This window comes from Mustela nivalis (genome assembly GCF_964662115.1).
Source record: "Mustela nivalis genome assembly, chromosome: 1".
NCBI lineage: Eukaryota > Metazoa > Chordata > Mammalia > Carnivora > Mustelidae > Mustela > Mustela nivalis.
Window position 1 is genome coordinate 176,344,947 of NC_139020.1, and position 14,321 is coordinate 176,359,267.

A 14,321-nucleotide genomic window follows, 5' to 3' on the forward strand; every position below is an offset into this window, starting at 1 on the left:
AAGCATAAGAGTGGGCTCCTCCTGTGCTCTGCCCTCTCATGGTGTGTGTGTGTGTGTACACATGCATGCACGTGCTTCTCATCCATGTCAAGGATGGAATTCAGCTTTTGCAGTATTTAACTCAAATCTGACCAAAGTGAGAATGTGACTGTAACCATGACAGTCTGTCCTGGGAGGATTTGCAATGGGATTTAAAGGCTGAATGCCGTGTTGGCTAAATCTCCGTGCTGCAGGTAGGGAGCCCTGCACTCTCAGAGTATTGCTAACTGGGAATAGATCTGGTAAGGAAAATCTCTCGTCTCCCATGCACAAATGTGGAAATGTTGACCAACATGTACTGCGTGTCATTTCCAGCAGTGTGTTGGAAATCTATTATTGATTTGCTAATCACTTATGAGGTTAATAGCAGCATATAAAATTGTGTTCAAGGACAGCATAACGGATTATCCATGATTCAGGTATCAGAAATTTAGGTGAAACTATTTTAAAGCAACACTTTAGGATGTATTCCTTTCCAGCCTGACATCTTGTTCTAAGAAAGTTTCCTCCCTGGTTATAAAAGATTTGTTGAAAGGAACTGGCAGATTCAGAAGAGTAAAGTACAGGGGGAAAAAAAAAAGTCTCCCACCAATAGCAGCAAGAACCGATGTCCACATTTATAGCTTCATAGTTCTCCAACTATCTGTCAGTCAAAATCCTGACCAAAAAATAGAGTAGAAATGCTGTTCAAGCTCGGGGTTTTTTTTTGGTTTTTTTTGTTTTTTTTTTAAATCATTTACCCAACACTTGAGACAGCAGACTGTCTACATTTTGGAAACCAAGCCAAATGAATGTAATCCTTTTTTATGTAGCAGACCTTCAGCTATCCCATTCCTTAAGAGCCTTCCTTTTTCTGTCTTGAATAATCCTAGTACATTATGCTGCTCTTTTCCAAAACAGCGATTTCCAGACTTTTCACTTTCCTAGGTTTTCAGATGGAGCCCTCACTTCTAGATGTGTGTTGGAGAGCTATGCTTCTCAGACGGTCTATACTGAAAAATCAGAACCACCAACCAGTTTCAGTGTGCCACTGATAACGTGGTTCTACCATGTGGCACGCTATATAGCTCGTCCTATGTAAACTTTGCCACTTGAGCCAGGAGCACCTGAACCAACACACACTTCCGTCAGGAAGCCAAGCTTGCTTTCTCTTGTTCTTGGGTATTATGACAATATCCAAATGCTCTAGTAGTTTCTTAACCCTTCCCTCAGTTTCTGCACTTATTCCTTAAAACCACACTTGGGAGCTCACTCTGGGTTCAAGAATAAAGTCCAGTGGAACTTTGAAATCCTTTATGCTGAGAAACTTACCTTGGTGGCCAGTTGCTCAGAAAAAAGCTGTAACTCATATCACCATTTGTACTTCTGTTAAAAGGACGATCACAGCATTTATTGTCTTTCTCATTTTCCTTCCTCCAGCCTTTCCTGTTCTCTCCCTCTCTCTGCTTTGGTTGCCCGTGGACCCGTTCCCGAACCATCTGGCGTCTGCCATGATAGCACAGGGCTCGGTGGCAGCATTTGGCTCTAGTTGTGTGGTTGGACCCAAACAAACCATCATGAAATTCCACTGACTCACACTAACTGTGAGAAGGGCCAAAACGGAGAAAGTCTTTCCTTTTACCCAGACCCAAAGGAAATGTAACCTGAGACAGAGATGTGGGCTTGTGTTTGAAATGTAAGAGGAGGATGTGTGACTCATAATATTATGTGACGTATGCAAATGGGTTACTCCAAACTCTTTGGAAAGGATCGGCCCTTGTAGTTACATGTGACCTTCAAACTCCCGCTTCCTCCCTTACAGTGCTGCTCAGTCCCGTTCTCAAAACAGGAGGAAAGATGTTTCCATCCAACTGAAGTATCAGGAATTAATGGGATTTCATTTAATGAAAATTTGCCATATTGCTAAAGCTATAATTAGGGAGTCAGTGAATTAATTAACATATCAATGTTCAGAAAACAAAGTTACTTTACTGGGGAAGGGGCACATGAGATATAACCCCTCTGCTACACACAAGTGCTGGGACTTGAGGCAGGTAAACATACCTGCAGTAATTATTTTACTGCCGTTTCCTGTTAACTCTGGGCCCAGCACTGTGCTGAAGCTGTCCACATGCCTTACCTCACTCAGTCTTCCCCCAGCCTGAGGCAGCAGAATGGCATTGCCTAGTGAGAAGACAGGCTTAGATACAGCCACAGGCCCATGATAGAGGTACCAGAAACGATAGCTTTGGGATCTGACCCCGGGTCTTCCTGTCTTCACAGCCCCAACCCTTCACCATCCCATTACTCTCCATACATCTGCCAAACAGACTGCCAAAAGGAGTCTGTCCCATCAGGGCAGCCCTCACTTAAATCTTTTTCATGGGTTCCCCCAATGGCAAAGTAAGATCTGGGCTTCTCATGCTGGCCTGTGGAGGGGGTCCTCCTGACCTGGTCTGGCCTCATGCCTGGCCGTGCTCAGCCCACCTCTCTCCTCTTTTGCACATTGGGCTTTGGCATTTGGCCCAGGACATTTGCACCTGCTGTTCCTCCACCTTGAAGTGTCCATGGTGTTGGGACTTTGCCTTTCACAGGGGAGGGTTCAGAAAGTATCTGCCTGGAGCTTCCCCACAAGGACAACTGCATCCTTACCAACCCATCAAGAATACTGTGGAGAGAGAAAGTGGTCCCCAGAGACTGTGGTTTCAGAGGCCCATTTTCTCAGCACCTCCCCCCTCCCAGTTGGTGAGCAGGCAACGTAAAAATCAGACCAAGAGACCTGCTGGAGACCTTCTCAGGCAGCCCTTCAGACAGGCCTCAGCTTAGTGCTGCAGAATCTCGCAGGGGCAGTTGACAGTGTGGCAGAGAGAACAACTTGGCTGGTTGATACTTTCAGAAAACCCAGAACTTCCTCCCAAGTCTCCAGCAATTTTCAGAGTTCTGACTTCATTCTGCCACACAGACTAATTGGCAAATACAGTGGCGTTCCCTGTGTTCATGTGTCTCGCATTTGGGCTCACTTTGCTTTTATCTTATTTAATTTGCAGTAATAGCGGCTGAAACTAATTTCTCGACTGTAAATATCACAGCTGTTGTGGAAAGCATTAATTGCACACTATCACGTTACCCTCCTTTCTTGGATCAATTTATGTGTAATCTGTTTGCAAGTTCTATTACTGTGAATATTAAGGGAACGCAACGTGAAATAATCTAACTGAACACATTGGAAACATTTGTACTGAAATGGCTGGATGGTTTGGCGTATGGAAATAGTCTCGTTTGTGGCAGACGTTGAAAGAAGGCTTTTTAAAAGCCCAACCCTAGAAGTCTTGACACTGAGTGAAATATAGGTTATTTTTCTTTTGGGGGATCAATAAAATAACTATTTTCAAAATGACTTTATATTGACTGAAAGGTCAGATATGCCGTGGGCATTGATCCTGTGTCCATAATCACTTTTTGTTTAGTAAGTTAACCACTCTATACAGTCAAATACAAAGAAACCCAGTTCATCATTGAAACAAAGTATTTCTAAAGCATTTGACCCCTCCCAGCTCTCCCTGCCTGCCGGAGACTCACTGCAGTGGCCTTTTCTTTGTCTAGGAAGTGGATCTCTACAGAATGAACAGCCAAGACAAGCTGGGCCTCACCGTGTGCTACCGGACAGATGATGAAGATGACCTTGGGATTTACATAAGTGAGGTATGAAGGCTGAGCATTTAGAAGTATCATCCCAAGACCAGAGGAGGTGTTTAGGTTTTGCTTTATTGGGTTTTTTCCTGTTACATGTTAACCAGCCTTCACTCTGGCTCATTGACAAGTCTCTGGAAAGACCCAAATGTCTTTCTCCCCTTGATCACACAGTCCATGAAGTTACATCTTTACATGAGGGTTAAGTTCAAATGTCAGTCAGCACATAAGGCGAAATTACACTTGAGAAGCCTGCAAATCGGCCATAAAATGGAGCCTTTTACATGGTTTTGTGTGTTCAACCCCGAGGGGATGGCAAATTCACATTTCCCTTCTCATGTCCATTGAATGGGATGGTGGATGGAAACATTTACGCTTTTTAAAGTATTTCTTTATTTTTTCCTTTTCGTTGACTGTGTATATCGCTGCATTCATGTAAGTTAAATATGTCTACAAAGGACAGAAATGAAAGCTATTGTGATCTTTTTTTTTTTAAGATTTTATGTATGTATTTGACAGAGACCACAAGTAGGCTGAGAGGCAGGCAGAGAGAGAGGGGGAAGCAGGCTCTCTGCTGAGCAGAGAGCCCAATGCGGGGCTCGATCCCAGGACCCTGGGATTATGACCTGAGCCGAAGGCAGAGGCTTTAACCCACCGAGCCACCCAGGCACCCCTATTGTGATCTTCTTAGAGAAGACATTGCGGTGTGATTACAACATAGATACTTAACCCAAGCCTCCCATCCACATGAGCACAGACACTCAGTTTTGTCAGGACATGAAACCCCTCTCCGTGGGATGAGCCAAGGGATGTGTTTACTAGGCTTAATAGTTCTCCCTTTGGGTGTATTTTATTCACCAAGCTTAAGATGGTCCACCATTCCTGAATTTGGGGGGATTTTTCCCATACTTCTTCCCACTTGTCTCAATTATATTTCATTTTTAACATTACTTTCCAAAATGGAACCATTTAGGAAAATAATCAAGGTATGGTCGCTCCTCAGCATAGGCGTGGGGTCCGGTTTACCTTGTTCTACATCACACTTTGGTTTTCCTGCGATGAACGTGAGCTGTGCCTCTCCATCCCTTAGGTCAGCAGGATCTGCGCACACCGCCCTGGCACAGGGAGGCCATGCAGGGATCCAAGTGCCTGCCTAGGAAAGGGCTTGGAAACGGATCAATCCATGTTTGCCTCTCCTTGCATGACACCAAGTCTTGTTTATTTCTGTGCAAAACAAAAACATGGATAAGCAGGACTGCATGTCAGACAGCCTCTGAGAAGTGCTGCTGTTTATTCTCATACATGTCTTCAGTATCCACTCCATGCTGACCTGTCCATGTGTGTTTCAGATCGACCCTAACAGCATTGCGGCCAAGGATGGGCGCATCCGAGAAGGAGACCGCATTATCCAGGTAGGTCAGCCTTCTACCAGAGGCCTCATCCCCTGCCTGTCCCTGACAAGCACATTTTATGGTTGATGATAATGGCTTTAGGGCTGAAAATGCAGAAGATGTTAAAGAACAAGGATCACCAAGTCAGATGTACAGGGAGGCCAGAAGTTAAATTAATGAGCGAAGCAAAGACCCTGCAAAGTGACGCGCACCAGGGAGTGGCCAGGCCTAGGACAACTGGACAGAGCTGCCCCAGCACCGTACGGAAGACGCACCTCATTGCCTTCCATTCTCTCTGCAGGGCCCAGCGCAGCACCGCCAGGGCCCAAGTCAGGCCAACAGTCTGCATCTTGGGAACCAGAATAATTCTCATTTTTTATTTCTCTGAGGAGTTATTCTGGACCATGAATATCAAGTTTGGTCTTGTCCTTAAAATAGGAACATCTTTGGCAAATTTAGTAAAATTGATGGAGAAGCCTTTTAAATTTCATGACTTGACATTTAGAAGGGCTTCTGAGGATAGCTTCTTTACCTGAAGCCCTGTTGCTCTTTGGAGTCCAAATGAGACTGCTTGTTCCAGCTACAGTCTTCTTGAATCTCCCAGAAATGGAAATCGTTTGGTCCACTGTGTCCCACAGGGCTTAGCTTCTACCTCCCCTCATTCCTGTCTTCCCATTTGTGTTCCACTGTGTTCGTATCTGCCATGACTTACTGCACTGTGAGTCATTTATCTTCCCTTTTCCACTGCTTCGTCTGCATTTCCCCAGATTTCAACCCCAGCCTCAGCTGCTTAATGACCGATTGCTGGTGAAGTAACCCATCCCTTCTTTCCTAAATGCTCTGACTCTTCAGCAGTCCTGCCACTTGAGGATGCTGTCCTTTTCCTTTAGCTTTTACTACGGAGCACGAAGTCCTGGGTTCCAGACATGGCCCTGCCTACCTCCACGGGTCACTGGGTTCATTCACCCCAACCAGTAGGGTCACCCGCTCTGTTGCCTCTTGGTTCACGGGCCTGTGTTGGATGAAAAGGTCCCCTCTGGGCTCTTGAGACCATTCCTCTGTGCCCTGGAGCAATTTGTGAGAGTCCGTCCTGCTAGACTTTTGTCCAACCTCACGAAGTTCAAGTGTCAAACTGGGCACACAGACCACCACGTATAATGCCATTTCCTTGTTTGCCCTCAACTTCCATAATGGTCACATGAGACCTGCTGCTGCTTTTTCTCCCCTATTATCTGAAAATGCCTATAATAATGCTTTAGTATATTCCCTTTATGTTCCTGCCTGAGTATTATGTCTGATTAAATTGCTCAGATGTTCCCTCTTCACAACATGGTGATTTTTCTCAGTCTGCCTTCTGGAGTCTCAGCCACTTATGTTCACATAGTTTCCACATTAGTTGCCTTGTACACCTGTCATGGCTGACTGATAGACCAGTCTGAGCAAGGCCTTTCCTTCGGAAAATGAGCATTCGTTGCAAGCTCCATGGAAGTTCTCTGCTCCAGCTGTGACGGCATGACACACGGAGGCCTGGAACAGTATAGAATGATTTTGTTATGATCTCATTATACTATTGTCCACCCCTCCGTTGCCTCCTCACCCTATTTTTTTTTTTTTTTTTTTTTAAGATTAATGGGATAGAGGTACAGAACCGTGAAGAGGCTGTGGCTCTCCTAACCAGTGAAGAAAATAAGAACTTTTCCTTGCTGATTGCAAGGCCTGAACTCCAGGTGGGTCCGCTTCCTGCATGAGAAGGTGGGTCTGTGTTGCTAAAACCAAAAGCCCAAGTCCACGGCACTGTAGACCACTGCCCAAGTATTGGGTCTGAATATGAAGGCGCTTTGTATGCCCTGAAAAAGTCATCTCACTTGATATGACCTAAAATCTATTTTATGTTTTAACCATTTAAGGAGGGCGCTGACCTCCAGCCTGACATCACACTGTAGGCCCAGCAGGCTCATTAGTGTAGGAATGGTCATGAAGAAGAAAACAAGGGAGAGCCAAGGTCATAACCATCTAGATGTTAGCATTCCCAAAGCCTGACAGGTGTTCCAGCCAGGGTCAGTGTGGACCTCATCTCCAGCTGCAGAGTGGAGGGAAGGTACAGCACAGTAGCTGTGGCTAATAATAGTGCATTGCTGCTAAATCTTTGATGAGAGAGTAAATCTCAGGTGATCTCATCACACATACACACAAATTTTCCTCTGTGAGGAAATGCTATGTTAATGAGCTTGACTCTAGGAATTACCTATGTTGATGTATATTCAATCATCACCATGTTCCTCTTAAACAGAAAATACAACTTTTATTTTAAAACATGAAAGCACCATTGCTCAGAAAACCTTTTCTCAGTGTCTGGCTTTGGGGGCCATATAGCCTCTGGTGCCATCGCTAGACTCTGCTACAGTAGCACAGAAGTGGCCACAGACAGTCCACGGGCAGCAGGCCACATCTGACCCCTGAGTAGTCAGTCAGCTCTAGGAAGACTTGGGCGTGATCAAAGCGAGGGGTTTTGCCCCAGACAGGTAGTTAGCAGAACCACGTTGAAAGGAACGCTTCCAGCACTGCAAATCATTTGTCTTCAGGGCCTGTTAAACCCGTGTGTGAGCCAGCCAGCAGGGGCAGGGGCAGGCTAGCTGTCTGGGACCCCTCCCGAGTGGCCTGCTTCCCTGAAAGTAGCCCCCGTGGATGCAGGAGCCTCCCCTGGAGAAAAGTCCCATGGCCAGCAGAGACTTTCCTAGGGCGGAAGAGCTCTTGACCATGAAGGAGGCCAAACTATGGGCACACTGCATTTTCAGGCCTCCCAGAGAGAGCCTAAGGAGTCTTTTCCCCCAAGTTAATGTCCTTTCTTTTAAAAAAGTAAATGAAAGCAAAAGGAATCCTGTCTGAGGCCTATGTGGGCTGCTCTCTCTGTGCAGCTGGACGAGGGCTGGATGGATGATGACCGCAATGACTTCCTGGACCAGCTGCACATGGACATGCTGGAGGAGCAGCACCATCAGGCCATGCAGTTCACCGCCGGCGTGCTGCAGCAGGTGACACCCCACCTCCCCACCCCCCGTGCCTTCCCCCTGCGCACCAGCACAGCTCAAGCCCATATCCTCCTCCACCCAGGGAGTGGCGCTGGGCTCCAAAAGTGCAGTAGTCATGCTGAGGTCCAGCTGACGAGCTATCTGTTTGCAAAACACCTGGGCCAGCTTTAACACACATTAGGAAGCATGAAGTCATGTTTTCAAAATGAGAGCAATTCCGTCGGTGTCGCCTGAGCTTCTTAGAGCTCTAGCCCCTTCTGTGCCACCTCCGTGGTCAGGGTCCTGAAAACGCACTGCTGAGTGGTAAGGCCCTCTGTGCCTCCTGCTCCCCATGCACTGGGTGCCAGCGTGGCTAGGATCATTCACTGAGCTAAGGTAACTAATACCCTCGTCTTACAGGTGGGAGAACTGAGGAGGAGGAACAGGGCAGGTGTTTAGCCTGGGTGGGTCTGCCTGATGGCCAGGTACAGAGAGCATCTGCGGCTCTCAGCCTTAGAGACACAGAGCCTGCCCCCACAGGCAGCCCTTGGCCTGCAGGGCACATGGCCACTGCAGTCCGCACCTCCCTCACCGTGGACGTTTGTTCTTGTTCCAGAAGAAGCACGAAGAAGACGGGGGGACCACCGATACAGCCACCATCCTGTCCAACCAGCACGAGAAGGACAGCGGCGTGGGACGCACCGACGAGAGCACGCGCAACGACGAGAGCTCGGAGCAGGAGAACAACGGCGACGACGCCACCGCCTCGTCCACCCCGCTGGCCGGGCAGAGGAAGCTCACGTGCAGCCAGGACACCCTGGGCAGCGGCGACCTGCCCTTCAGCAACGAGTCCTTCCTGTCGGCCGACTGCGCCGACGCCGACTACCTGGGCATCCCGGTGGACGAGTGTGAGCGCTTCCGGGAGCTCCTGGAGCTCAAGTGCCAGGCCAAGAGCAGCAGCCCCTACAGCCTGTACTACGCCAGCAGCCCCCTGGACGCCAGCAAGAGCGACCCCGAGAGCGTGGACAAGGAGCTGGAGCTGCTGAACGAGGAGCTGCGCAGCATCGAGCTGGAGTGCCTGAGCATCGTGCGGGCGCACAAGATGCAGCAGCTCCGCGAGCAGTACCGCGAGTCGTGGATGCTGCACCACAGCGGCTTCCGCAACTACAACACCAGCGTGGACGTGCGCCGCCACGAGCTGTCGGACATCACCGAGCTCCCCGAGAAATCCGACAAGGACAGCTCGAGCGCCTACAACACGGGCGAGAGCTGCCGCAGCACCCCGCTCACCTTGGAAATGTCCCCCGACAACTCCTTGAGGAGAGTGGCGGAGGGCGGCGGCTGCGCGGGCGGCGAGGGGGCCGCGGGGAGCGCGGAGGCCTACGGGCCGTGCCCCAGGAACCTGCTCTCCATCACGGAAGATCCGGAGGCGGGCGGCGCCAGCTACAGCCCGCCGCCGCCCCGAGAGTTGGAGCCCAGCCAGGCCCCGGAGAGCAGGGAACGGAGGCCCAGCGACGACGGCGGCAGCCCCGGCCCGAGCCCCAAGCTGGGCGGCTCCTACCTGCCACCTTTCCCGCACTCGCCCTACAAACACGCGCACATCCCGGCGCACGCGCAGCACTACCAGAGCTACATGCAGCTGATCCAGCAGAAGTCGGCCGTGGAGTACGCGCAGAGCCAGATGAGCCTGGTGAGCATGTGCAAGGACCTGCACTCGGCCGGCGCCGCCGAGGCCCGCATGGAGTGGAAGGTCAAGGTCCGCAGCGACGGCACGCGCTACATCACCAAGCGGCCGGTGCGCGACCGCCTGCTGCGGGAGCGCGCGCTCAAGATCCGCGAGGAGCGCAGCGGCATGACCACCGACGACGACGCGGTGAGCGAGCTGAAGCTGGGCCGCTACTGGAGCAAGGAGGAGCGCAAGCAGCACGTGGTGAAGGCCAAGGAGCAGCGGCGCCGGCGCGAGTTCATGATGCAGAGCCGGCTCGACTGCCTGAAGGAGCAGCAGGCGGCCGACGACAGGAAGGAGATGAACATCCTCGAACTGAGCCACAAAAAGATGATGAAGAAGAGGAACAAAAAGATCTTTGACAATTGGATGACAATCCAAGAACTCCTAACCCACGGCACAAAGTCCCCGGATGGCACGAGAGTGTACAATTCCTTCTTGTCCGTGACGACTGTATAATTGTCCCCTCCCACGTGGTGTACATACGAGAGAACGCTACCGTTGGGGTAGAAATTCCTGCCTCGTTCAATGCGGCAAGTTTTTGTATATAAGATAAATACGGTCATCCTGTTTATAGTCACGACAGGCCAACGCTGCAACTCAATCTGGGTGTCGATAGCTCTATTTTAAGCGGAGAAAAACCACCCTTAACTGTCTTGGAAGGCAATGGTCACAAGCAGAGCTTTTTTCAAATAGCAATTGTACTTTTTTACTTGCTACCTTTTACATAAAGTGTTTAAATTTCAAAAAGATCTTTTATTAAGCATACTTTCACAGAATAATTTGTTTAAACTATATTCATATAAAAAAAGCTAAACACGCTTTTCTTTTTCCTGCCGAAAACACAAATACAACCGCCAGTGTGTATTTTTAACAGAACCCTATTTTATAATGTTACTTTGTTAAATGTGTTTCATATGAGTGACCATTAATATATAATTTAGGTCAAGGCTTCAACTCAAAATTCCCAAACTGTGTGGTTTAGGATTTAATACACATAACCAAACCAGCAGTGTTTAGAGTTTGGGATACACATTTAAACAAACATTTTTTTTTTCTCCTGGTGAAAGTTCCCAAGAGCGTAAAGGTTTTACCAGAAAGCAAAATATCATGCAGCTTTATGGAAGTTTAAAGCATGTTTGCAAATATTGCAGCCCGATGGAAGAATTTGCATGTACAGGAAAGTTGTGGATGGAGGTGGTTTGTGGAATTTTAAGTGCTCATTGTAGTAAACCTTTGCTTTGTAGATTTGGAGGAACAGAGTTTTACAAGCAAGCTCATGAAATCATGATTAGTTACAAACACTAAGTAAAATGAAGTTAAAATAAATTATTATTTTCTATTTGATATGTTTTGAAGTGATTCCTCATTTTTTGCAGTGGTGCTTATAAAATAAAAGCCTTTTGCAGTGTTTCTTTTTTTTCTCCCATTATATTATCTATTACCTTGGGAATATTTGACTCTTTCAAATCATCCAGTACCTTCATTCTTCCCAAAACCCAAAGACAGATCTAAAACAAATGTCTGTCAGTTAAGAAGAGGGACTCAAGCTCACCACTGAATCCTGCATTCTGACTGCTGTCTTGCAGAAAGCCTCAAGCCTGGCCCAGTTACCCTGTAAGCAAGAATGAGAAGGAGCAAGTTTATCAATCAGGGTCACATTTACAATGAAATCCCTCTGGTTTATTGCAGTCCTTACTGCCTGCCGATAAAACAACTCTGGGTGGCTAGACCCAACTTCCCATTTCTGCAAACTATCTCATATTTTCACAGAATAACCTAGGTCACTTAAGGGAGCAGGTTTTTAAAACTGGTATCTTCTAGAATCCCAACTACTGAGCCACAAAACCATGATGGATCTTAAATAATGAATTTGCTACAAATGGTTCCCTGGTTATAGTTGATACCAATTGCAACTGTAAGACTTACTGAAAACACAAAATAAAGATAGGATTAGGAAGGGAGTCCATTTCATTTGCCATGTTGCCAGACATCTAGTTTATACACTGATCTGACTAAAAATTTGATTGAAGTGACCAGCTGGTTAGACATCTCACAGATAACGCCCCTCTATGCTCCTCCAACCAAAATTCCTCCTTGGGGGCTAAAATCTTGAAGCTAACTCTTAGTCACGCTTACAATAATTTAGTGAAGGTAAGACATTGAAGTGTATAAGATGTCTGTTCATTCCCTCTTCCAGACCAGGCAGTACAAAGACAATTAAATCTGCTACATTACTCTCATCAGCCCTCCAAAGACAAGTTTTCTCAAAAGGTGGACTAACAGGGCCATGGTTTTCCAATATTCTCCAAGTTCACCCACCAGCAGAAGTGGTCCTCGGTTCCCAGAAGAAGCTCATCTATAGCGCTCTTGCCTCACACCCTTTCTCACTCATGTTTCACAAAGAACAAACATGGCTGCGAGACACATGGAAATATGTGGGTTTCTGTGGGGAAATAGTTTTCCTCCCCTTGTGTGTTCTCACAGAAGTCAGAGGTACGTAGGTAGCCACAGGAACAAAGAGCTCTAGCCTCAACAGTCATGTGCCATGACAGTGAAGCTGAGGAGCTTCTCACCAGAGCTCCCCACTCCCCCACCTCCAAATGAGGGGTCAGCCAGTGTCACTTAATGAAAAAGTGCAGGGAAATGGAAAGCAGCATACATTTAAATCCAATTCTAGATCCTACAGTTACGACTTATATTTTAAATCACTTTATCATATAAATACATTTGGTCATAATTTGCAATGTGAGAAGAAGTTTCCAAATCTAATTTGGCAAATCAACTCCGAAAAGAAATTCTGGAAGACACCCCAGAAATCGTCACTTTATCCACCAGCAAGAGGCTCAAGGAGACAAACGTAGCTCATTCAATAAACAAACGGGGATCTGAATTCAGAGCCCACCTCCCGTGCCCACAGCTCTTAATGCCACGGCCTCAGGGGAGAGGTAGCTATCGTATCCACAGTTCACTCAGCTGCACGTGACATGTGCCCTCAACCAAAAAATAAACACATTTCATCAGTGGATGCCCTGGAGTGAGCATAAGCCAGGAGACATGAATCTGCCATTTCTTCAGTGAGTCAGCTCCCAAGTGCCTCACGGTGTAGGCATTTCCGAGCCGGTGGGTGCATGGAGGGATTTTCCTGGGTCATGGTGACAAGAGACAATTTACAACTTTTGCTTTCACTGGTGTGAAACCCTGGCTCCTGTGTAAACAGAACTTCCACTGTAGCCGACAGGCCGTCGTCCTGCCTCAGCTGCTAACACTCTGATTTCCTTGGCCCAGAGAAGAATCTGATGGAAGCCAAGGATTCTCCTCATGAAAAAACATAGTAAGTTGTGTATCATTTTGGAGGCCTTCTGTGACCACAAAATCCATTCGTGTTCCTCCCCTGAAGTTACAAAAACCTCAACCTGAGACCAAATGAACTGGACAATCATATGGATTTATTTTGCAAGCTGCTTTTAGTTGCCTCTGACGGCACTGTTTGATCGGGATCCATTTTTAATATCGAGGAATAAACATCTGCCCCCTTAGAACTGTATTGCTGATGGCAATTGAAATCCAACCAAACACTAGCACCCATACGTCCCCAGTTATCGTGCTGATGGTTATCCTCTCCTCACTAAATAAATCTCAGGTTACAAGGACAGATCCCCACTTCTCCCTAGCAGCCACTCCACTGGCTGGATAACTCAAGTTTAAACAATACTTTCAAAATTCACAGGGAAAGAAATGAGAATTCATGGATGATTCCGTGCTCCCATACCATCCAATACAGAAGCTCCACTAGCCCTAGTGGGCTGTTAAAATATGACTAGCCTCCATTGAAATGTTCTGAGAAAATGAATTTAAAAGATGCCCCCCAAAAAAGGACGTAAAATATTTCCATTTTCATGCATGTTGAAATGATAATATTTCACATATGTTGGGTTAAAGAAAATACTTTTAATTTTATCTCTTTTCACTTTAATGTGGCTCCTAGAAACATTTGGTTACGCATGTGCCACATATTCTATTTCTATCCTGTAGCACTGATAGAGACTCTCAACCATGCGTGTGCAAAGCTACCCCGCCATCTCACCCCATCAGTGGGGTGCTTCAGCACGGCGGTGGCCTCAGCCGTGCTTTAAACTCCGATGATGCAATCTGCCCAGATGAGTGTAGAGAGGGGCTTTGAATTTGCACCCACGTGATGCCAAACCCTTCACCCGTCACCACTGTGCCTCCATCCGCTTCTCAAGAAGTCACTTACAGTCTCTTCAAGTTCTGCCATTACTTGTAACACAGTCATGATTGCAATAAAAGAAACCGCTTCAAAATGAAGGGCATTTTGCTCAGTTCTCTTTGAGTTTTAAATTACAGGGTATTCTAACTCTCCTGGCAAGAACATAGGACAGACGACACATAAAAATATAGGAATTTGGGACACAAATTAAGCTTTTCATCTTTTTAAATGAAAACGGGAGATTCCCAAGTCAAAAG

The 14,321-nt window shown here is 47.2% G+C and overlaps 1 protein-coding gene across 2 annotated transcripts in view; it reads left to right on the forward strand.

Moving 5' to 3' along the window:
• PDZRN3 (PDZ domain containing ring finger 3) overlaps nucleotides 1–11,180 on the forward strand; it is a 238,229-nt gene extending 227,049 nt beyond the window's left edge. For both annotated transcript variants that reach the window (XM_082697047.1, XM_082697048.1), the window contains 5 exons: nucleotides 3,622–3,720; nucleotides 5,058–5,120; nucleotides 6,725–6,826; nucleotides 8,015–8,131; nucleotides 8,724–11,180. In XM_082697047.1, coding sequence (XP_082553173.1) covers nucleotides 3,622–3,720; nucleotides 5,058–5,120; nucleotides 6,725–6,826; nucleotides 8,015–8,131; nucleotides 8,724–10,292 — 1,950 coding nt within the window. In that variant the 3' untranslated portion in view covers nucleotides 10,293–11,180. The remainder of the gene's footprint in view (nucleotides 1–3,621; nucleotides 3,721–5,057; nucleotides 5,121–6,724; nucleotides 6,827–8,014; nucleotides 8,132–8,723) is intronic.
• The last annotated feature ends 3,141 nt before the right edge of the window (nucleotides 11,181–14,321 follow it).